General features: G+C 32.4%; 2 protein-coding genes and 1 long non-coding RNA gene across 4 annotated transcripts; 2 read left to right on the top strand and 1 right to left on the bottom strand.

The window, feature by feature from the left end:
• The first annotated feature begins 6766 nt into the window (after positions 1-6766).
• On the top strand, positions 6767-7362 carry LOC125203868. Its single transcript, XR_007173449.1, has 2 exons — positions 6767-6919; positions 7019-7362. It is a non-coding gene; the product is annotated as an uncharacterized LOC125203868 (long non-coding RNA).
• Positions 7363-10568: 3206 nt separating this feature from the next.
• Positions 10569-14450, top strand: LOC125207618 (GDT1-like protein 5). Its single transcript, XM_048107027.1, has 13 exons — positions 10569-10703; positions 10802-10870; positions 12224-12283; positions 12370-12417; positions 12729-12814; positions 12919-12955; positions 13027-13074; positions 13367-13435; positions 13520-13564; positions 13649-13710; positions 13796-13868; positions 13929-14021; positions 14122-14450. Exons 1-12 carry the CDS (start codon positions 10683-10685, stop codon positions 13998-14000), a joined length of 690 nt encoding a protein of 229 aa, XP_047962984.1. The 5' UTR covers positions 10569-10682; the 3' UTR covers positions 14001-14021; positions 14122-14450.
• A 1829-nt stretch (positions 14451-16279) lies between these two features.
• LOC125204402 (lysine histidine transporter-like 6) lies at positions 16280-18636 on the bottom strand. 2 transcript variants are annotated; one of them, XM_048103060.1, is made up of 8 exons: positions 18484-18636; positions 18259-18398; positions 17649-18032; positions 17171-17564; positions 16974-17079; positions 16790-16881; positions 16634-16702; positions 16280-16527 (listed from the first exon to the last, which is right to left on the bottom strand). In XM_048103060.1, the coding sequence occupies exons 1-8, from the start codon at positions 18514-18516 to the stop codon at positions 16429-16431; spliced, it is 1317 nt and encodes a 438-aa protein (XP_047959017.1). In that variant the 5' UTR covers positions 18517-18636; the 3' UTR covers positions 16280-16428. The 2 variants fall into 2 exon arrangements, 1 of the variants encoding a protein (XP_047959017.1); XR_007173563.1 differs by lacking the exon at positions 16790-16881 and having other exon boundaries at positions 16406-16527.
• Between the last annotated feature and the right edge of the window lie 7028 nt (positions 18637-25664).

Below are 25664 nucleotides of genomic sequence, written 5' to 3'. Positions count from 1 at the left end.
ATATGATTAAAAAATATAAGATTACTTAGAACTTTTAAATTTATTATTATTATTTCATTAATGATAGATTAAAAAGTTAATTACATATGTCGATATTGGTTTTTATAACTTAGAATTTGAAGAATGATTTGTTAATAAAAAGTAATTGGATATATTATCATTCCGTTGAATGATCTCCTTTGGAAATTAAGTATATGTACGTACAGTCATTTTTATAACTTAGAATAATTGTAAGAATTATTTAGTAATAAAAAATAATGGATATGAATGACTACTAAATTCCATTGGATGATAACATTTAAAAAAAGTATATGCTCATATACTCGTTTTTATAATTTAGAATTTTAAAGATGAATTATAGTAATAAAATACTTGAATGCAAATGAATATTATTATTTTGGATTTCGTGGAATGATAACACTAAGAAATTAATTATATACTCCCTCCGTTCGCGAATAAGAGTCCCGGTTCACTTTTTACCATAAATGGTAATAGGATCCCACCTTCAACTAACTCATACCACTCATATTTCTTTTAAAACTAATATATACAAGTGAGACCTCTATTCCACTAACACCCACTTTTCTTAACATTTCTTAAAACTCGTGCTGCCAAGGAATGAGACTCCTAATGGCGGACGGAGGGAGTATGCATGTAATCATTTCTATGACTTGGAATTATGATAATTATTTAGTAATTAAAATAATTGGATGTAAATGACAATTATTATTCGTTGGGATAATAACACTAAGAAATTAAGTATACACACATGCAGACATTTCTATAACTTAGAATTTTAAAGATGAATTAATAAATAATTGGATGTGAATGTATATGATTATTTCATATTTTGTTGGATGATAACACTGAGAAATAAATTATATATGCTTGTAGTCGTTTTTATAACTAGGAAGTATAATAATTATTTATTAATAAAAAATTAATTGGATGTGAAGGAATATTATTATTTCATTGGATGATAACATTAAGAAATTAAGTATATACAAATGCAATCGTTTATACTTCAAATTTTAAAGATGAATTGATAATTAAATAATTGGATGCAAATGGATATGATTATTTCGTATTTCGTTGGAGGACAACACTAAGAAACTAATTATATATGCATGTGTTCGTTTTGTAACTTGGAATTATAATAATTATTTAGTGATAAAAAATTAATTGGATGTAACTTTACTGGATGATAACATTAAGAAATTAAGTATATACACATTTAGTCATTTTTATAACTTAGAATTTTAAAGATGAATTGATAGTTAAATAATTGGATGCAAATGGATATGTTATTTCGTATTTCATTGGATGAAAACACTAAAAAATTATATATGCATGTAGAAATTTTAGTAATTATTTAGTAATAAAAAATAATTGGATATAAATAACTGTTATTATTCCATTGGACGATAACATTAACAAATTAAGTATTTACACTTGCAATCACTTTATAATCCTAAATATGATTTAATAATAAAATAATTGGATGCAAATGACTATGATTATTTCGTATTTCGTTCGATGATAACACAAAGAAATTAATTAATTATAGATACATATAGTCATTTTTATTGGTTATTTGGTTATATATAAACATAGTATTCTTTATTAATTATATAGTCAAATATTAGTATAAAATGTTGTATAGTCAAATATTGTGATATCAAGTGTGTTAAAATATTGTGAAATCAAATATGGTACAATATTATGAAATCAAATACATTTATCCATTCTTATTCAGCATTCGAAAACTATGCAATCAAAAGTCACTATTTTTTCAATTTTGCGTCTTAAAGAAAAGTCTTTTGATTTAATAAATACCACTTTTTTCAATTTCATGCACAAATAATGACCTCAATTATGATGAACAACCAATAATATAATAAATAAGAAAAATATAGACATTATCTAAAAAAAAAGAAGAAAATATACAACCATATGAATCTGAATCTCCCTTCACGTGCTCTATCCTTTTCTCATAGTTTTGTTGCAACTGCTCATTGATATACTACACGATTCAAACTATAATTTTGTTTGCAAGAGAATTTAAATTTTGAGAAAGTGAAATGGTGAATGAAGAAGAAATTACATGCACATTGATTATGAGATGTTGTCAATCATTCCTAAATGTGTAAATGTTGATTATAGAAAGCTTATTTTTTTCCTAAATGATCATTGAAGGGTAATCGTGTAATACATTAAATTAGTTAATCACCATAAGAATGAAGAATGAAGGTCGTCGATAAAGTAGTTGTTTGGCGTTTGCTATGAAAGAGAGAAGTTTAATTACAATTTGAATTAAATTTTAGTATAATGTAAATGATAATAACTTCTTAAAGTATTCAACTAAAAACAAATGAGTATATAAATGCATGGGGGGCCGGCCACGCTGTGCACTGTGCGGTGGTCCAACTCAACACCGCCTCATAAATTATGATTTAATTCAACTTTTCGCATAGCTTTCCAATTTCCATAAAAAGTTTGGCTTGTGTTGGAAACATCTCCATTTGGGTTAGGCTTTTCTTGTCAGATATGTTTCTTGTTACAGCAACTTAGTTACCTAACTCTGGGTTGGATGAGACTTTCACATTATCAGATTCTTCTTTCGATTAAATAAAGATTTCATATCATAAATAAATTTATTGATCGTATAGGGGTTAACTAATCGGATTATGTACTAGAATTTGATTATGTACAAGAAAAAGAAGTTATCTAATGTAGAATGTGTTCTCATCTTTCCAATCAAACGGCTAGTAAATCTGTTATTATTATGTGGTGGGGGAAAAGAAATGAATGGTATATAGGGTTTGATCTATTTACTTCTCTCTGCATCTTTCTAGGGTTTACTACAAGCTCTTAATTCAAGATTAATCTTAGTATTACATTTTAATTAAACTGATTAATTTATATAGGCATTTGTCTAGTATCCAAGATTCCAAAGCGGATATTCAGATGCAACTTATGTAATAATTAAGTTCTATCTTTGACAAAATCATTTACCTTAATGAAAATATTCAAGAGCTAAAAGGAAGAAAATTTCTCTTAAACCACATTAAGAAATACTAGTAGTAGATTATTTCATACTCTCTCTGTCCTTCAAAAATAATTTTTTTAAAAAAATACGAATTTTAGTACAAAATTGATAAAGTAAGAGATAGAAAGAAAAATATGTTAGTGGAAAATCAGCCCGGTCTCATTAGGGAGAAAGAAATTTCCTAAAATAGAATGTTTTTATTTTTAGGAGATGAACCAAAAAGGAAATAGTTTCTATTTATAAGGGATGGATGGAGTATAAGCAACTAGCGCGATAATGAAAATATTAATAAGATTTGAATTCGTGAATAATAACTGATAATTAGAACATGTAAATAAAGGGATATTGGCGGTGCCTAATATCACGAAACTTTCTAAAAAAAATTTCTCACAAACTTTAAACTTGACATATAATATTACGAACTTGAATAATTATGTAGCTTTTCCTATCATCGACAAAATGTCATTTAATTTGTTATTAAATCACATAAGATATAGTTATCACTGAAAAATGTTAGTGATGTGATTACAAAGAAAGCAGATGTGGTTACCCATCTTATTTTAATATAGTTGAATATTGTCACTGATAGAAATAAGTTAAAAAAAAAAAATTTGAATATTAGACGCCAATACCGTTTAAAGGGAAAATAGCGTTAGAACATAAAATTAAACTCACAAATCATATAGCCCAGAATCATTAAACACCACGCAATAATCATTTAATAACAACTTAAGTTTTTCTTTTAGTTTTTTAGTTAATAGTTTAATGAGTCCAATCAATTTTATATCAATCAGAAGATGCCACTCGATTGGCCCTTTTCTTATTCGTCATAGTCAAACTTGGACAGTCAATATGAAGCAGAACCACCCAATCTTCCTAAACCTCAGGACAGAGATATTAATTCTATTTATTAGGCCTGCAAATTTAGTCCGCAGGTTTCGGATATATCCGATCCGGATCCAATATCCGACGGATTTTGGGGACTCGAAACCCGAAATTATAGGTTCGGGTACGGGTTTGAGAGAGAGAGAGAGAGAGAGAGAGAGAGAGAGAGAGAGAGGTTTTTTATGTCATTATAATAAGGATGACATTAAATGATCTTAATATGACCTCAAACCCAAATTTTATAATATGACCTAAAATTTCTTTATAATGACCCACCATGTTTTTCTTTAATTATTGACCATTAGATTGAAAAATCTCATGGTCAGGATTTGGTCTGGATTTTGTATTGAGATGCATTTTTGTATTGATTATTTTCCGGGAGATGATCAAAATAAGAATGCATTTAAATCCATAAATGCAGCCCAAATCTTGGCCCTAGAATTAGATGATCTAATGGTCAATAATTAACCCAAAACACGGAAGGTCATAATTAAGTAGTTTTAGGTCATATTATAAGATTTGGGTTTATGTCATGTTAAGATCATTTTAGGTCATGCTTTGTTAGCATGACCTAAAAATAAACTAACTATGACCTAAAAATGCCCTACGTATGACCGAGTTCTGCGTTTCTGTATTTAAATCTGGTCTTTATAGATCAAAACCCTATATATGTATATATTATAGGTTTGTGTTAAAATGACAACCCCTCTTAAAGTGACACCGTGACACCACTTATACATCAATATTATAAACGCTACACAACAATATTACAAACACTACACAACAATCTATAGATTGTTGTATAGTGTGTCAAATATTGCTGGACAAGAAAAATTGTTGTATAAAGAGCAACAAATTGCTGGCCGAGTTTTTCAGATTTTTTTTTCTTTTTTTGCCACGTGGCAGCTTATTATTCGTCCACGTGTACAAATGATTGGCTAGGAATGGTGGTATGGTGTTATTTTAAGGGGTGGTGGCACCCTAACATGCCCCTATATATTATATAGGGTTGCGTTAGTGTGCTAACTACTTTACAGTAATAACTAATAACTTTCAATTTTGTGTATTAAAAATATCAACACAAAGACATAATTATATCAATACAACATGTAAAATTTAAATATCAACACAGAGACATAAGTTTATCAGTACAAGAAGATTGATAAATTTATGTCTCTGTGTTGATATTTTTAACATACAAAGTTGATATCAGTTATTAGTTATTACTGTAACTTAGTTAGTATTTGTTAACACACCTATATATATATATATATATATATAGCTATATATATATATATAGTCATAGGGGGAGTGATCAATTGCTAACTAATTAGTAATCTCAAACTAAGACTAAATCTTAGCCATTAGATTAGAAGATCTAGTGTTTGAAATAATCCCACATGAATTATATTTTTAATTAAGAAAATTAATAAATAAGATTAGAGGGTGTTAATGTCAATTCTCTCTCATTAAAATCATCCTAAAACTTTAAATTTACGTAACTCTTTCGATTTAGATTATTTTTTCGCAAAAAATATATCAAATTAAAGATAATTTTATAAGGATTCCAACGAGATCTCAATTGCATATGTTCCGACGACGTTCGAATGATGAAATTTGATATTTTTATTTTAGTTTTCGTAAATGTTGATAACCAGATTTTTATCAACAAATACATCAAAAAATCTCAATAAACCATGTAAAAATCTCAATAAATATGTGTTGATATTTTCTTGTACTAGTGTTGATATTGTTATGTCATATTATTGATATTTGTAATACACTATGTTGATATAACAAAACATTCACGAAAATGATCATATGATAACATAATGACGATATTACCCTTTTGTTGATATTTTGTCTATTATTTATTGAGATTCGTAAGATTTAATCTCATCCACTCATTTTAAAATCTAAGGGTGGAGATTTGGTCTTGATTTTGGATTAGGGTGCTATAAGCATTAGAATAAGACCCATAGTCATAGAATCATAATCTAGAGAAAGCTAAAAACATTAAAATTGAAGTTTAGACTTTTAATAATAGTCAATAAATAGTATTATTGTGTTATTTTTAATAATTTCTATTCTTATCACAACATAATTTATATAAAAGAATAAATATGAAATACTAATTTTGGATTTATGGGTACCCGATTAGTTAGGTTTGGGTACCCGCACCGGATATTAGGGTACCCGAATTCACATACGGGTTCGATACTGGGTATGATATTCTTGAGATTTCGGGTTCAGGTACCCACGGGTACCCGAATTTACATGCCTATTATTTATGATAAAGGTTTCGTAAAATACATTAAAATAAAGAAAGATACACTTTTTAGCATAATAAAATCGACTTAGTAACAGTGTCAAATCAACTACTCCATATTAAACCCCATATATTGGATGTTTTAGCCCATTAGTGACGTTTGGCAGTTGAATTTTACATATGACATTCCAATTCATACTATAATTTTAATAACATGGAGAAATGATGCCATTTATGATTACATATTCTGTAATAAACATTGATTAATTATCGTTGTTTGATCACATATAATAGAATACCTCAAATTCCCACTTAATTACACATTTATAAGAGTGAAAAAAATGGCACTAAACGAGTATATTTTTATCTAATTTTTGTTTTTAAGAGAGGCAAAGATTTAGGTCTATCAGTAATTCAGTAGTCAAGTTGGGAGTTGAGAGTGTGTTGGTAAATAGAAGAAAGGTGGCTGGTGCCGAAATCGTGTGATTCCAACAACCAAATTAAATACACCAATACATTCTGCTATAAATATAATACCATTCCTTTGTCTTCACTATCTTAACAAACTCAACCCTAATTCCTCCCTTCTCTCTCTCTCTCTCTCTCACACACACACACACACACACACTTTTGAAACTATGAAAGAGAAAAACCCTCAATGCAACCTGCAGCATTGCTTAACAAAGAAGAAGAAGAAGAAACGAGTGTATACTGAGGTACATATAATATCAAGTTTTCTATTTTGAAAGAATGAAGTATATATATTTTTGCATTGATAAGTCTAATGGAAATGTTATTATTATTTTTTTGGGTAGAGATGTATGTAACAGAAGTTGGTGGAACACTCATTTGAGCAAGATAAGTTGGGCAGCTAACATGAAGAGGGAACGAGGATTTTGAGTAGTTGTGTGACCTCGACCTCGGACCTTCATCATGTTAATTAACTCATTTCCTATGTACATAAATACGTATAACTACAATACATTATATTCTCTATATGTAACTTAATACTATCATTAGTGTTTATGTACACTGATTTTAGATCCTCGGTGGTTTCAAGAAAAAGGTTGGAAAGGACTATGGTGGCCTTTTAATTGAGTCGGAGATGGGGCTTTATATGAGTGTTGATCCTTACAAAATGAAAGAATATTTATTATCATTACGAGGTTATAACTTATATGCATGGATTGATCGTGTGTATTCAAAAAACAATGTTTATTTACATTTTTGTAAAAACATACAATCATATTCTGTGCTTCATCGCATGAAATTCACATCGAATAAATTAGCTTAAAGATCAAACAAAAGAACCGAGGGAGCATAGTTAACTTTTTTTTAATAAATAAGCAAAAATTAAAAAGCTAGTGGACTCAAACTAGTAACATTCGGTATAATTAAATTCTGGAACTCACATTTAAGCATTAAAGGTAATTCCAAGATCTCGGAAGCCACCATATTTTAGAAATATCAAAAATTGAAATTTTATTGCCATACAAACTGAGGACCAATCGAAATATAAATTAAAAAATGTTCGATAATTCGAAGATTTGGGATTAAAGAAAAATACGGTAAGACTACGCATAAACGAAGAACTGAAAGAGCTTTTTCACATAAAACTATTTTTTTTTCATCTTTGTTGTATTGCAGAAAACAAAATGATGACATTATGTGTACTGTCGATTTCATTGTAAGAATGGGAAAAGGTTGTGGAAGAAAATAGGAAAGCGAAATAACGTAAAAATGGCACACTTACGGTACAACTCTGTATCTGAATTAAGAGATGCAACCTTTCTATTGGGATGCGATGGGATGGTCCATGCCATTGTAATTGGATGCTGGATCCAAATTTCAAAATAGAGTGGGACACTAAATTTTGTACCTATTTTCATATTCACTTAATTACTTGTGGGACTTCATACATACAGTAAAAGTTAAAAATCAATAATTTAGCATATATATCTTCAACAAAAACTCTGCCATTGTGGATTGGCCTAATTTTGGGTTACATAGGGTCATAGAGATAAGGCAATACATTAGGATTGCAAATTAAGTACTCCAGATGCTATGAGTCGAGCGTATTGTATTTGTTATATTACAAGCTATTTGTAGATATAACCTTCAAACTCAAGAGGTATGGAGGAGTGACATAAGACTCGTTCATCCTTAACTAAATGATTAGGGGATCGACCCCTGCTATTAAGGTATTGAGCAGCCTTACTCTTAGTCTAATAACAAAAAAAGAAAAAAAATCAATGTAAACCTTCAAGTAGTAGTTTAGGTTTCTGTTCTGGGTATAAAATAGTTAAGAGATTGCAAGTCCATGAAAAAAGAAAAGTGCAAAAAAGAATTATCGCTATAGTAGTATGAAATGGAGTATAGAAAAAATTATTTTCTCTAACAATGGATATATGATGCTAGGGTTGCGAGTGATCCTAGACAGATCGAGTCAAGCTTAGTATTATCAAACTCAAGCTCAAGCTTAGTCTTATAAAATCTAGATACAGTGAAAATTATTGAACTGTCAACTGAGATAACCAACTAACAAATGTGTAACAAACATTAACTTTGAGGAAACGACTTTAAGTACATTCACTGAGATTACTGAACCATTCAAACTAACTCTAACAAAAAAAAAAAAATCAAAGTTAGTTGGTAAAATGAATTGAAAATTATTTTCATAATCACATACAATTTCCTCATAAGTCCATGTGTGTTTCATTTACAACTTTAAAATTTCAAGTGTCTTATTGGGCCGGATTCCATCTCGCTAGTCCTATTTACCAAATAGATTATTAATGGCGGCCTTTTTAAGTTTCACTACTAATTTATTATGAATATAAGACATAAATTATATCATGTCAAACTTAGACTTTTGAGAAAGTTAGTATAAAATATTTACATAATGTATTGAATACAATATACTCCTACGTACTACTTAAAAATAGTAGTATATACTGAACTATCGAATTCAAATCGTTTAATCTACAAAATTGTTGAATCATGTTTGTTACACATTGATAGAACTAATTAAATGAATAAAATAAACCATTGACAAATATTTGATTGGAGCTCACTATTGCAGCCTCTAATAAAATTTTCAGACAAGTAGGAGCATTCAACTTTACAATCACAGGTCATCAACTTTAATTTGGACGATAACCAATGATCTTTTTAAAACATTTTCTTGGATATTAATTGCTACCATACTCTATTGATAAGTATATTAATCACCATTGCTTTCATCATGGAGTAACGAAAACGAATTTATTTTTATCTGTGTTGATTTAAAACTTTTCTATTTGATTACCTCTCTTTGATAAAATATATTAGTGATTATGTCCCTGTGCAATGTTTACATATATTTGTAATGTGACTGAGACGTGCTGCTCAATTGTTATTTGTTTTCTTTGTTGACTTGGTTTATGCATTATTATATTTTTATTAATTAAATTATTAGTTTACATAGCACGACTATACCAGCAACAATAGGCATTAATAAAAATGTGCCACGGAATGATGAGAATCCATAAATTGAGTTTGGCCAAATATTTAATGAATGAATATGCCACCCATAATTATGTTAGGATTATTTCCTCCTACTAAAAATTCGTCTTGATTTTCTTCCAACGCCCACTTCTTTTGCACCCATCAAAATCACTTTAACCAAGATATTTTTTTAAATAATATTGACCACCCATATTGTATTTTTTTAAATATTTTTGACTAATCATTCATAAGGCTAAGGTTGATGATGGATATATTAGAAAAATCGATGAATATAGACAAAAATGATTGATGGACGGAAAATTAACATTTTGCCATTTTCTGTTCATGAGGAAATTTTGCGAGTTCCAACCCTACACAAAACTCTACCCTCAATTATCACCTCTCCTTTTTCATTGCCTCGTTTCATATTAAGATGTTAGTACATATTAAACCTTACAATGTCTTTAATAAGAATATAATTAAACTATACAATTGTTTGGTGAGACGTTTACTTTGTATAATAATAGAGATTAAAAAAATATAATATTGATTACTTGAATATTAAAATGATTAAGTGAACAATGTATTAACTTGGAATTAGTTTTGTCAATGCATCATCCACTCAAAGATTGCATAAAAGTGAATAATGTAATACATAAAATGATCAAAGTGAACAATGTTTATACACATGAAATCTACAATTATGATCATTAAAACTGTATAAGTTTGCATATTTAAGGGAGAAAAGTATATTGATAATGCTAATACAATGTAAAAAAATGCTAATACAAGAGTATTAAGTATTACTACATGAAAAAAATACAGTACAGTACTTAATTCGATATACCCTATATTTTGAGTAAATTGCATTTTAGACCCCCTATAAATCCTATAACATCTTCACCAGAAAAGAGTGCCTCGACCTCTCCGGAAATCTAGGCACCGCTCCTTCAATTTGTCGACGCGGCCTTCTCAGTAGGAATAGGGCGAGAAATGGATCTCTCTGTTCTTCAAGTAAAGCACTGCGCTATTTCATTTCATATAGTGTGTATTTTTTTGTTTGATTTTTGTGTTTTTTGATGGCTGATTTGCTTGTTTTGTGAATTAAACAGGGGTTCACGAAGTCGCTCGCGATGACGGTGCTGTCAGAAATCGGTGACAAAACCTTTTTCGCAGCTGCTGTAAGATTGATTCATGTGTTAACGCCAATTTTGAATCGGTGCTTATTGTTGATCAATTGTGTATGCTTGATTGCTGTTGTTTGTTGTGTTGTTAGTTTGATAGGAGTATCTTTGTTCAGTTGAGTTTGTTGGAAATGCTCTGAGCTTCTGACTTAGCAGTCTCTCTCTCCACCACCCAAAAAAGGAAAAAGCAAACAAAACAGAGATATGATTTATCTAAAATAAGAGTATTGTTTGATAATTGCAGTGATTTCGGATGATTTTGGTGGCGGTTGGTGTTATGTGTGTATTGGCAACTTCGATCTGTGCCATTCTGAATTTGTTATATAGGAAAATTCTCGTTTTCTATCGACTGAATTAGTTCTATGTAGGACCTTCTTTGTGTTTTCAAATTTGTTCTGCCAAAGTTTTGGATCCTGACAGATTCCTATTGGTTTTCTAGTTAGTTTGTTTTTGTGGTAGTTGATTGAAAAGTTATTATACATTCCTGCCGCATTCTTCTCTGTGTGTGTGCTGTTTGTACTTTGTGAAGTATGTATGCTCATGTTCTCTCTTTATGAAAATTTTGATTACTTTGCTTGGCCAGATAAACTCGATCACTGAATATAGTTTGGATTGATTTTGTAAATGGTTACTTTTTTATGGAATTTCAAGTATTACTCTTTATGTCGACTTTTAGTTTGGGAGGGGGTGTTCTAGATAGTGTGTCTAGGATTTTTCAAATACTGTAGTAAATCATATCAGAGTGGGAGAAGATGTGCATTCATGCCACACCATTGTTCTCAAAGAGTTGAATTTTTGTGCTCGATGAACTTTATTGATGCATGTAATCGTTTCCAGTAATGACTGAACAGAATTATATAAAGGCTTCAGCCAATTGTTTTTTGTTTTTTAAATGTCTTAACAGCTATGAGTGTTGTTCTCGATCCCTGTTGAGCACCATGTAATAAAAACTATATTTGCTGTTTACACCAAGTAGGACATGCAAAAGGTATTTTCTATAACCAAGAAGACTGAAACTTGAGGAGATCAGGTCAAAATCGGTTGCGGATCTTGACGTCTTTCTTTTTATCTAAATCCCTTGGCTGGTTTGGAAGTCTAGTTTTTAATTTAGGGCGGCATTTGCATTCCATTTCCATGTACAACATTTGTATTTCTTGGATCTTCATAGTATGATAGCATTGTAACTGTAGTATTGGGATGGAAGATGTTATGTCTCCCATATCACCTTCACCTAGCAAAAGACAAGTAGAATCAGTTATACTACTACATTATTTTGTTTCAGTATTTTAGTAAGATATCCTTGGCTTTGCTTGGGAATAATGATGAAATCTAATGTTAGCATTTCATCAGATCTTGGCAATGCGTCACCCTAGAAGACTTGTATTGTCAGGCTGCCTTGGAGCACTGATTGTAAGATATATTTCTCTCTGAGTTATTCCTCTTATATTTTGTTCATACACCATGTTCTTTTAAAATAAATGTTTTTTAATATTTAGGTTATGACTATTTTATCAGTTGTTGTTGGTTGGGCTACTCCAAATCTGGTAAGTAGTTTCAACTATGGATACTGCTTCTATTTGAGATACAATCAATTTTGGTATCAGACTTTGAAATACTGATAATGGTCCTTGTTCAGTTTATACTATGTTAAGAAATATGTAAAAAGCAGAAAATTAGCTTCTGGTACTCGCTGAGCTCTATTATACATATTCATATATATAAGTCATACCACTTTGCTATAATGCTTGCTGTAGTGCCAAAAAAATAAATGTTTCCTCTGTATATTCGGCAATGATGATTGATTTTTTAAGTATGTAACACAATATGACTTGTTGCTAAGCAAAATTCCTTACAGATCTCACGTAAGTGGACTCATCACATCACAACATTGTTGTTTCTCGGGTTTGGCCTGTGGTCTCTGTGGGAAGCATTTAAGGACGGGTAATGCAATGCGGTCCTTCTTTACTTGCTCTGTTTCTTGTAGAAATATATTTCACTTCAGATCCTTATTAATTAAGATTCTCAAATTGCCCTTTCTTATTCAGGGAAGCTGAAGAATTTGCTGAAGTTGAAAAAGAATTGGTTGGTTCTTCATGTTTTACAACTTGACTTACTGTGACTCAGTTAACTTATTTCGCTTTAATGATTTCTAGAATACTGATCTAAAAAGTAACAGTGGAGCAACCAAAGGGAATAACAAGGTGAGATTTTTCACTGCTATACTTTCTAGCCTACCTTGGTTTATGTTCAATTGTAAAGCGCTACCTATTATTTTTAGATGGAGTACATCTCTTCAGTCGTGTTTGAGTGAAGTAAATATTGTTATTTAAGGGTTCATATTCTTTTTATGGTTGTCTGGCATTACTGTACTACTGTTTATCGAAGTTGGTTGTGTTCAAATGATAGTTTTAACATTATTGTTGCCTGCCATTTCACAATTGACAATAACCCACTTGAATGGTTCCCCCCTCCCCCTATGCAATGGTGTTCTAGGATGCTGATGACCTGAAAAAGCAATACCGGCCCTTTCTCACTCAATTCTTTTCACCCATCTTGCTTAAGGTTCGAAGAAACACTCTCAATCAATATTCTTTAGGAACCTCTACTTATTTTTCTGAAAAACTCATTGTTCCCTTTCTCCTGCAGGCCTTTTCAATTACTTTCTTTGGAGAATTCGGTGACAAGAGTCAAGTAAATTTTTTGGAAACACTTAATTGCTATCCGCTGTTCAAGTGTCCTTCATTCTCCTTAAACAATATTCTCAATCTTTTACAGATCGCCACAGTAGGATTGGCTGCAGACGAGAATCCTTTGGGTGTTGTTCTTGGTGGAATCCTGTAAGTCTTTCAGGACCAAATATGATATCTGAATTCCCCGATACCGTGTAATGAAATTGTGTTCGACTGGTTTTCCTTGTATTAGTGGACAAGCTTTGTGCACTACGGCTGCAGTCCTGGGAGGAAAAAGTCTAGCAACTCAAATATCTGAAAAAATAGTAAGTTTCTGTATGTATAATTCCTCTCGTAATGAAACATCTAACCCACGGTTGATACAGGTCACACTCTCTGGGGGAGCTCTTTTCATTGTTTTTGGGATTCAGTCTCTTCTTTCAACGGTGGATTCGTAAAGGCTCCAAAATTACCTAAAGGCAAGCCCAAAGTGCTAGAAGTTTTCAAAATTATTACTCATATAGCAGACATAATCGTACGTTGTGCTAAAATATTGTTGCTACTGTCTTTCCTATGCAGAAGATGAAGGTAACTCATTCTGGCTAAAGACACATTTAGGCATTATATGTGGTGTTATTGTTCAACAGTTTAGGAGATGAAATGCTAGTCTTTATAGCAGTGCTACCAAATTATTCTAAGATCTAACTGATCAGAAGAGAAGTTGGAAATCATTCAAAAGTTGGAGATTGTTCTATTTTTCTCCATTTTATGAATTTTGCCTATTATCTTTCAGTGTCACCAGGATCTGCATTAGTATGACCCGATAAACATTTGATTTAGTTTCGCTGCAGTGTATCATTTTCATACATATTGAGAAAAGGAGCTTATCAGATGTGTGAATTTCGTGACTTTTCTGAGTTGGGATATTTTATTTGGTTTCTTACTTTCTTTAAGCTCTTTACTGTCTCTTATAATGTTTGATAAGTTTTTGAACTTTTATTTTTTTTCTCCGCCAAAGAGTTTGTGCGTCAGTGTGTGTGTTGCATAGCTCTTAATTTCGGAGAACCATCATTACCAGTTTCGACTAATAATGGATATTGAGTTATTGGAGAGTTAGGTAATAGAATGAGTGTTTTGTGTGTGAGAAAAGGAAGTACTCCACTTTTGTGGGTTTGAGGGAGCCATGGCATGTTAGTGCTAGTCAGTCACAGTTCCACTCTCTTTAAACCTCTCTAGTGTTGCACTAACGTGTATTATTTAGGGAATGAATGTTATGTCTATGATAGGACTTGCGACCTGAAAACTGTATGATTTTGAATGGAGTATGATAAATTTCATGTTACTTTTTGCTCCTTTTACTTTTGTTAGTATGGTAAATTTCATGTTACTTTTTGCTCCTTTTACTTTTGTTTACCAAATGGAGTATCTGTTTTTCGTAATTCCACTTTTATCTTTTATCCATGTATTTTCTATCTCTTCTTCCATTGCTTTCTTTTTGGAGTACGTTTTACTCCTACTTTTTTCCTAGCTTTATTTGTTTTCTTTTGTAAAACAACACAAGAACGAATGAAGGTTAAAGAGTCAAAAGGAGAGAGACAACAATGCCGGATTTAAAGTAAAAAATTGAAAAGTAACGTTACAACTATTGGAATGAAGACAACAAAATGAAAGAATTAAGAGCAGATTTGGTCACATCTCCTCCACAATTAGAGTCTAATTAAGAAAGGAACAGATCAGGATTTCAATAGATTGATTTCATTTTATTTGCATTTCAACACATCTCAAATAGAAGAGAATTGATTAATACAAACAAAAAAGCTGAGACCCTCGATTTTGTGGTTGGTCTCCCTCATGACTTGCTCTATGATGAATTAATTAAATATAGTTTCCAAGAAAAATAATTCTTTGGGGTACAAGTCATGGTTGGTCTCATCCCATCAAATCAAATTTAAAAAAAAAAAAAAACATAGTCCCACTTCAAACAAAAAAGGATCCTTGAGACGTCATCTCTCTGATCTAAATGACAAAAAACTTGCATAGTTACAATCCAAGTGTCTCTCTCTAGGAGTTGTTATATCTAAGTCATCAAGAATAATACTACTATCATCTATTTTTCGTGAGTGGATCAATAATATCATCTTTAATGCATATCAACTGTAGCATTTTAATTATCGAAAATATAAAAGAAATCACAGTTCCAACTTAAATAAACACTGATTCATTTGATAATGATTTAGTAAAATGTTCAATTTATTTAGAAATTACGAAGTTTTTACTACGCCTCTTGTGAAAGTAGTCTGCAGCTACATTACCCATTATTGGATCCAATCATCATAAAAATAGATTCGGCATAACAAGATCATTAATTTATTATTTTTAAAATAAAAAAAATTATCCTTCTATAATAAATCACATGTGCTGTATATAAGTATAATGTAAACTTGACACGTTTTTAATTCCTTGATAACGAACAAAAAGTCTTCTACTCTTTTACTCTTTTCTTTTTGGGTGTTTTTTAGCTCAATTTATACGGAAGTTGGGTTAAGAAAATGACCATTTACCAAATAAGAATTGAAGTGTGATTTATATTAGTATATCATAATATCCTGGTTAATGGGTAATGAGTGCAAATGTGTGTAATGCAGTGATGCTAGTTGGTGTGGGAAATTATTGTTGAATTGGATGATGATGACATCCGATCATGTCTCGTGTTTTATTTCGATTGTGGTCTTGTTGATTCAAAATAAAAAGTAGAACGACATAAATAAATTAGTACAAACTACAAATGCCCTCCTTATAGTACTTTACTTGCAAGGATAAATTCATAGAGAGGATTGTGCTAGTAATATCTCAACCTTTGCAATACATAATAACCACATTTTTAATTTATGAGTAAAATTCATAAGTTGAGGAATCAACTACAATATTTCGCAGACCGCCTACGGTTGATGCCACCATGATGAACACTCCAAAAAATATACATGCCTAAAATCCACAAGATTTAATTAGTTTTAGTACTTGTACAATAGTAGTAAGCAAATCAAATATAGAAATTAAAAGATTTTTATTTAATACTAGTAATTTGTTATACCCAATTGATAATCCAGGAGATGCTGAATCTCGGAGGTTTCATAATTTTCAGCCATATCACGCTAGGTAGCTGCAGATAATACTCAAGCAAAGTTAAATATAGAACCATCATCAACGTGTATCAACAAAATAAAATCACGAGATCAAAACAACTCACGAAATAGGAAGTTGGAGCAAAACCAAATCCACCAAAGAAACCAAGCAGATCCCCAAAAAAAGGGAATGTCACGCCAATAAATAGTGTTAAAGCTGCATGAATTACTTACTAGCTATGAACTCGGATGATCTCGAAAAAGTGTTTAGATAAGAATTAAAGAAAAATCCTGATAAAAATGACTCACCGACATAACCAGAACGAACAATAAGCCTGAGCAAGAGCCCACGCGAGATGCTTAATCTCTTCATCGTAGTTCTCTCAATGATGTCGAAAACTGGCATTGCATAAACCTACAACACCAAATAAGTACTCCTATATATTTACCTCCAATATGGAGTAGTACTTAAATCATAAGTACCATAGCAAGACATAATATAGTACCTGGTAGCTTCCAATGACATGAATAACAACCATAAGATTAGCAGTAGCAATGAGCCATGCAGGCCTATTCAGAGCAACTAGAACATTGTCAGGAACATCCTGTCCAAACGCCCAATAGCCAATTAGGGCTACCGGAAAGTAACATATTCCATTAATGAAATAGGCCAACACGGCCCCTTTCCACATCGGCACCCTCGACGGCAACTCTGGCGTAGATGGAATAGTTGCCTGAATCTCCAGCGCCACCGCATGCCCAGCGTACGCGAATGTAACCTGCCCCAAAGCATTGAACACCCGAAACATAGAATCCACCCCGCTCGTATTCTTGTACCCATAGCTCACATCCGGGGCCCGCCCTTTGGTCAGGCTCCCCACCCACGCTATACTTGAGTAGCTGCATAGGTACCATGCGTTACATCAATTTAATAATATTACAGACCAAACAGCAGAACTCATTCCAAAATGTTACAGTAATTACCAAATTGACATGATGGCGGCTGCGAGTGAGACGCCGGAGACAGAGTTGAAGTCAGGGAGCTGAGAGAGGAAGAAATGGAGGCCTCCAAAGATGCAAATCCAGTAAGATTGTCTAATTGGGGTGCAGTTGGTGCATACAATCTCCATGAAATTCTTGAGGCATTTGCCACCTGTGACCATGTACACAATGTCGCACCCGACTTGGACGATCAGCTGCTGGGGGAGCACTATCCACGGCCCCAGCCTCGGCCCGAACGCGTGCCTCCCCAGGTCATAGTACCGGTCGAATCGCACCCCAGGGACGCACTCGTGGAGCTGCGTCATCTGCCACATGGTGTGCAGTGTCACGCACCACGATAGCGCCATCACAAAGGTTCCGGGTCCCCTGTTGCAAGCAAAATATATATTAGGGCTACCCCAACTCCATTAGTCTGAGACGTTTTAGGGAGTTTCCCAAAAACAAAATTGTGAGAATTTTGCCTAGAGCGAACATTATCAGTACTAATATGGAGTTCAGATGTGCATCGACAGAATCAAATAAGCCAAAGGAACATAGTAAAACAATAAAACAATGTCAAGTTTTTGTGAGAAGTAAATAAAGTGTAGTGTACCATCCTAAGTAGGCCATGGCGTACGGAAGGCTGAGAACGCCGGCGCCGACCATGGCCGTGACGGTGTGGAAAGTGGAGTACCACCATTTTGCCTTACGGCGGGTGCCCTCTTCCGCCCATTTATCATCTGATGGAATTTCCTGTAAAGTAAAAAATCAAACTAATTAGCCATTGAAAATTTTCTCAGACAAATAAAACAGAGGAACATCATTGAAAAAGAATTACTTTAGGTTGTGGGGGAGAAGAAGAAGAACCCATTTTTGCAATGAAATTAAGCAGTGAGTGAAGTGCCAATCATCATGTATTTGTAGCGATTCATCACTTATATTATTATGGCTAAAAGTTGACACATAACCTACTTTTTGTGGTTGATGAAAAGATGAAGTTTTTTCTTTGTGGTTATAATAATGAAAAGATAGAAAAAGGGGTAGATACCAACGCATTTAACATTTTGCTATATTACTTTTTGCCAACTTATATTTGAGTAAAGGCAATTTCATCTTTATTTGGCCTCAAAACCGTATAACATACATTAACTAACTTTTCTTTGAATGTTAATCATCACTTTGGGATTATAATGTATAGATAACTTGATTATGCTAATAAAAGTATTGTACGTAATGATTAGTTTAGCACCGAGAGTGGTACAAAATTGACCAAAGATACAGGCTATCACTAATTTTATTATACTAGTTTCAGATGCATAATATTCTTATTTCTATTAAAAGGAATAATATTACTACTTACTAAATCCTTTTTAAGGACAATTTACTATATCCTTGTTGATTAAAATGAGTAAAGATGTTGTATGTATATCAAAATTAGACACTGCTGGTGAAAACTGAAAACAAATCTTACTATTAGAGATGAATTTTTAAGTTTACACGCATCAAGATATTTTCAATTTAAGCATACATTGATACATATATATGGAACAAAGGGAGAGGGAGTACTTCATTTCATTTAAATTTCAATCGAGCTAGAGATAATATGATGCATCACACTTGCAGAGCATGAATCTGAAGATTCTGAACACACTCTGCAACATGCCAACATCCAATGTCATCTCTACACTATAATTTCCATCTCAAGTGCATTCGATATGCAAAATATTGAACATACTAATTTAAAACAAAGTACTACTACTACTATATGATTATTCGACCAACTCAACTTTTAAATCATTTATTTTGGAACGTATACTACCTTATCCCCATTAAGGCCTCGTTTGGTATATAGTTAGTATAACTTATATAGTAGTAAAATTTTTTGTTAAATTATTTAGTTTTAGATGGCTAAATTATCATTAGTCACAATATTTGGTATATTAATTCAAGTATACAAATAATTTAATTTCTTGTTTGATACTACTGTACCTACGTATTTCATCTATGTTTAAATTGTCATTAGGCAATATTAGGGGTGGCAAAGTGTGCGTGTCGGGTCGTTATCGTATCGACACGATAACGACACGAACACGATAACAACAAACACGAACACGTCCCGTTAAGAAAATCTCAAACACGAACACGAACTGCTACCCTCAGACACGAACACGACACGAACTCATTAACGACACGAACCACTTCGGATCAACACGACACGATAACAACACGTATCGGAAAGTGATTAAATATTTAAATGATTTAAATGAGATATGACCGTATGAGACTATGAGAGAGTCAATTTAATAGGTATTGAAAAATGAAAATAATAGTAAGAATTAATAATATTAAAATATTATTTGTTAACGGATAACACGAACCCGACACGAAATTTTCATGTCCTTAACGGTTCGACCCGATAAGGACACGAACCCAATATGCTCTGACCCAAATCCATTAACTTCGTACTGGTTCGTGTCATGTTATCGTGTCGTGTCAAAAATTGACAGCTCTAGGCAATATCATCCCCATAAAAAAGTGATCGGGACTCCTAATGGCAGACAGAGGGAGTATATATATTTAAAATGTTTATTATTTATAATATTATAATATTATATATTTTCAAATTCTTAAATCATTGATAAATAACATTGTGTTTTTATTAAATAAATACTCGAAAATGAATAATGGCTTATTTTTCCTTACGAGTTTTGAGTTTCAACAAATACAATGCATCATTAATACTCCCTCCGTCCCGGCTAAGATGACACATTCCTTAGCCGGCACGGGATTTTAGGAGTAATTGGTTAATGTGTTTAATTGGAGAGAAAAAAGGTGGGTGGAAGTATTAAAATAGAGAGAGAAAGAAAGATGAATATTTTAATAGGGGTAGAAAAAAGTGGTTGAGTGTATTAATTGGAGAGAGAAAGTCTCCAAAAAAGGAAATGTGTCATCTTAGTTAGGACAAACTAAAAAGGTAAAAAGTGTCATCTTAAATGGGACGGATAGAGTATTTATTACTACTCCCTCCGTCCCGGCTAAGATGACACATTCCTTGGTTGACACGAGATTTTATGAGTTATTGGTTAATGTGTTTAATTGGAGAGAGAAAAGGTGGGTGTAAGTATTAAAATAGAAATAGAAAGAAAGATGAATGTTTTAATAGGAGTGAGAAAAAATGGTTGGGTGTATTAATTGGAGAGAAAGTTTCCAAAAAAGGAAATGTGTCAACTTAGTTGGGACAAACTAAAAAGGAAAACGTGTTATGTTAAGTGGGACGGAGGTAGTATTTGATTTAAATTTAGTTAGTATTATTCCTTTAGAAGTTATATGAATTATGAATGTCATGAACTATGTTTGATTGTGATGGAATATTATCATTTTGGACATTTTCTAGATAGATAAAATGTTATTTTTAATATTTTATATATCAAAGAGGTATGACTTGCGGTGTACAGGTATACCGCATCACGGTACGGTATATAATACGCTCAGATTTTACACTGTTATAAGACCCTTATTTGGTCTATTTTCAATGTCTAAATCGCAATTCATGTTCATATTTTGCATATTTTATCTATTTTGGTATTTTGACATGTTTTGTGAGAATTGTGCATATTTGAGCTAAAAAGATAGGAAAAATTCGAAGATGGAAGTCTGGAGCGTTCAAGCCGTCCAGCGGTCCGCTGCACCACGCGTAGCGACCGCTGGACCCTAGCGATCGCTACTCCTATAGCGGCCCGCTCCGTAGAAAGTCGTGCTACAAATCTGAAGACGCCGGGAGTGAGCAGCGACCGCTCGAGAAACTCTCGAAGCCACTGGACTAATTTACAACGACCGCTATATCACATGCGGTGACCGCTATCCAAATGGGCAGAAACTATGGACAACGCACAGCGACCGCTGGCCAAGGTGCAGCGGTCCGCTGCAAAAATACGGCGCACGAGTTGGCCTATTTTCTCTTCAGATATTACCAAAATTAGCCACCTTTTTCCTTCTACCAATAGATTCGAACCATTCCCTATAAATACCCTCTCAAACCTCTTCATTCAACACACATTTTTTGCCTCATAAGCATAAATTGAGAGAGTTATTCGCTGTGCAAGGGGTTGGAGACGAATTCAAGTGAAGATCAAGGTTGCGAGAATTCTACCTTTGGGTTTTATTGTTTTAGTTCTTATGTTTACTTTGTTTTCCCTTCATTCTATGTCTTTAGATTATTCTATCATGTGTAACTAAATTCATAGGATTCTAGAGATGTGTTAGTAACGACTTTGGTTATACAATTCCTTTTTCTATTTAATATTCGTTTTGTTGTTACTTCGTTTCTTCCTTAAGTTGTTCCATAATACTTCATGTTTGACTGACACATTCGATGAAGATTTAATATAACTTGCTACATAAACGTGAGAGGAGGTTGGCGAGTTGATCCACTTAATAGACACTACAATTAACTTCCCTTAAAACGGCACTGTTAATTGAGAGTGAGGACTTTTCAAGGATCTTATGAGCTTTTAGGAGTTACGAATCTGGGATTGACAACCCTAGTGTTAGTAATCTACGCTTGTACCACATGAACATAACTAGTGTGACTCGTTCTATCGAAGTATAAACTGTGCTAGGGTATTGTAGTTGGAACTTGTATAACCATAACTGTGAACGCACATCCCTGGAATTCTCTTATCTCTTACTCCCTCCGTCCTATGTTACTTGCACTATTTAATTTCGGCTCGTCACAAACTACTTACACTATTTCTAGTTTAAGTTAGAATTAATGTATTCAATTAATATGGTAGATTAAGTTAAGAGCTTCTTTATTAAGTGATGTCTCATCACACTTAAAATTCTATTTTAATTATACTAAAAAATCCATCACAAATTTACGGCCTAAAATGAAAAGTGCGAGTAACATGGGACGGTGGGAGTATATTTTATCTCTAGTTTTTGTTGCAATTAGTTGTTTACCGCTTTCAGTATTCTTGTTTTCAAAAAGTTTTTAAAACCCTCTGTTTCTCCAAATAGTAAAAGAAGCTTAGTAGAAGGTAGCCAAACGGTGATATTATTCCCCGTGTTCGACAATCCAGTACTGACCTTTAGCTATACTAGATCTACCCTGTATACTTGCATGTATTTTTAGTGCTAATAAAAATTGATTTATATTCTTTTGTTGCAATTAGCTGTTTACCGCTTTCAGTATTCTTGTTTTCAAAAAGTTTTCAAAACCCTCTGTTTTTCCAAATAGTAAAAGAAGCTTAGTAGAAGCTAGTCAATCAGTGATATTATTCCCCGTGTTCAACAATCCAGTACTGACCTTTAGATATACTAGATCTACCCTGTATACTTGCATTTATTTTTAGTGCTAATAAAAAGTGATTTATATTCTTATATCTCAGGTGATTATATTCTACATAACTTATATACTGTTTTTCATGGTAAATAGTTGTAGTTGTTGTTATTTGCCATTTAATGATGTAATTAATGTTTTTTACTAGGATGGCTCAACATTTAAAGTGAAGCATCAATTTCAGCCATATTTATATGTTTTGATTAAGTTAATTTTAACTCTCTCTTAGTTTACTTCACTGTACTTTTCTATCACATTCTTTTAGTTTACTTCACTGTATTTTTCTATCACATTACTTAGTCTGCTATTGTTTGTTATAGGATGATAATGAAGCAGCTTTTGTGGTATCTGTATGGCTTTGTTTGGACGATATATTGATGATACTGAATATGTCGAGAATAGGACTGGGTAAATATACCGAAAAATGGTATATCGATCGTATCGTATTGAAAAAATATATCGAATTTTCAGTACGATTCAATACCGTATCGTAAGTTTTCGATACGATAACGATATGGATTTTCTTATAACGCAGTATACCGTTTTATATTAAATATACGTTATATATTCGATTCAAAACTTTCGATACAGTAATGATATGAAATTCTTCAGTTTCGATATTTTCGATTCGATAATGATACAAAATTTTCGGTACAATATACCGGATCGACCCAGCCCTAGTCGAGAAACAAGACTTTGTTGCTGTATCTCCTTAGATGTTTATAATGAAATTGCATTTTTCTATACAGAGTAATGGTCATGCATGTGAGCACAAGGGTTATTTGAAGATCTCTTTTGATTTTGTTATAAAATTGAAGCTAGTAAGGAGAGCTCTTGCTCGTGTCATTAGACGATGCAAAGAAATTTCCAGTACACCGCAGATTGTGATGTAATATTTCTCTACTATTGATGAAGTAATATCATAGAGATAAATTTCTGTATCTAAAGATTTGTTGGTTGAGCTAGGATCAAAGGATTCATGATTTTGTAGACTGTATCTTTGATCTTTGTGAATCAGATGAACCGTATCATGTTCGTTTTGCAATTGATAAAGATAAATTGTCATATTTATTTATGTACATATATCTACACTTCTACATTTGACTTTCCAATTTATGAACGTAGTTTGTCTAGTCTGTTCTTAATTTCTCCTGCACAATGCAGATATTCGGTGTGGACAATGGTATAATATAAGTGTGTCGATTTTGGTGGAAAGGAAAGTAGATCAAATGAAAAATCCAGATTTCATGTCTGTGCATTTCATATAAATAGCACTAAACTGCGCTTAAAGGATCCAGATGCTGGTTGGCATTCAATTATGATGATTTCATACATCATTGATGGCCACGGGTACCTCCTCATTAATAAAGAGATATATATGTATAATCTTATACTACAATTTTATCTCTTTCCCCTTTCACCTTGGTGCTAATGTTACTTAATGGAATCATTCTATCATATTTGCTAACATGTTGCTTGTTGTTTATTCCATACTCTAGTTTTGTGTTTGTTACTTATAATTTTGTTTATATTGTAAATGATAGATAAAGTCTTGAGCTCTGATAAATAAGAGGTATTATTGTGTTATTATGTTTTTTGCGGTATGTTGTAAAAGATTTGGAGGATTTTGAATGGACTCCCAAATCATAGTTTAAATGTTGCTTCAAAGTAAAAAATATGCTAAAGATGAGGTACTATTGGGTTATTATCTTTTTTTTTTAAACATTTCAGATATTTATATATAAATATATATATATGGGGAGTGTTAGGGTGCCACCACCTCTTAAAATAACATCATACCACCATTCTTATCCAATTATTTGTACACGTGGACGAATAATAATCTGCCACGTGGCAAAAAAAAAACCTAAAAAAGATGGCCAACAATATGTTATACACTATACAACAATTTTTCTCGGTTAGCAATATCCAACACGCTATACAACAATCTATAGATTGTTGTGTAGCGTTTATAATATTGATGTACATGTGGTGTCACGGTGTCACTTTAAGAGGTGTTGTCATTTTAACACACCCATATATATATATATATATATATATATAAGGGAGTGCTCAAATCCATAACCCAATTTATGTCAAATGTCCAATTAAATCTCACCCATTCAATTTCTTAATCTGACGGTGGATTTGACTGCCATTTGTATTTTATTTAATAATTATAATAAGCATAAAATGGTAAGGATGGTATTGATATATTTTGGCAGTTTTTAAGTATCCATGATTCACGTTTCTTATTTTTAGCAAGATTGATTTGCCTTAACTGAAACAAAATCAAAATCACGGAAGGCTCTTTCTCTGGAGATTTTTTTCCGTAAACATAAACACAACCACGCATAGCAAGAAGTTCTGCTCCGTTGTTCACCATCTCAAGAGTATTTCGCGGTTGTCAACGATGGAGGAATGTAAAAAATGTTTATGCGTATGATTTTTGTAGTGCATTCCGTTCTATAAATTATTGCAACTTTGTAAATTACAATCTGTTGCAATTTTTCTAACCACTAAGGAGGCAGCCACTCTTGCCCTTCGGCCTTCGCCCTAGTCCGTACCTGTTCATGGAGATAAAGCCGCAATTTTTGAACAGGGATTCTCATCCGGTCAAAGCAAGTATTTCAATTATGTGAATTAGTATCTACATTTTGTTTATAGACGAAAAAAAT

Source organism: Salvia hispanica, chromosome 2 (assembly GCF_023119035.1).
Source record: "Salvia hispanica cultivar TCC Black 2014 chromosome 2, UniMelb_Shisp_WGS_1.0, whole genome shotgun sequence".
NCBI lineage: Eukaryota > Viridiplantae > Streptophyta > Magnoliopsida > Lamiales > Lamiaceae > Salvia > Salvia hispanica.
Note: the sequence above shows the minus strand (reverse complement) of the source record. Positions and strands in the feature narration are given on the sequence as shown.

Bases quoted from the DNA above. Each gene is read 5' to 3' on its own strand.
- LOC125204402 (XM_048103060.1), bottom strand. From the start codon at position 18,516: ATGGGTTCTTCTTCTTCTCCCCCACAACCTAAA. The intron at 17,565-17,648 runs GTAATTACTGTA...GTACCTATGCAG, and splicing joins GCCGCCATCATGTCAATTTG to CTACTCAAGTATAGCGTGGG. The intron at 16,882-16,973 runs GTGAGTCATTTT...TAATTCATGCAG, and splicing joins TGTTCGTTCTGGTTATGTCG to CTTTAACACTATTTATTGGC.
- LOC125207618 (XM_048107027.1), top strand. From the start codon at position 10,683: ATGGATCTCTCTGTTCTTCAA. The intron at 12,815-12,918 runs GTAATGCAATGC...TTTCTTATTCAG, and splicing joins TGGGAAGCATTTAAGGACGG to GGAAGCTGAAGAATTTGCTG. The intron at 13,711-13,795 runs GTAAGTCTTTCA...TCCTTGTATTAG, and splicing joins GTTGTTCTTGGTGGAATCCT to TGGACAAGCTTTGTGCACTA.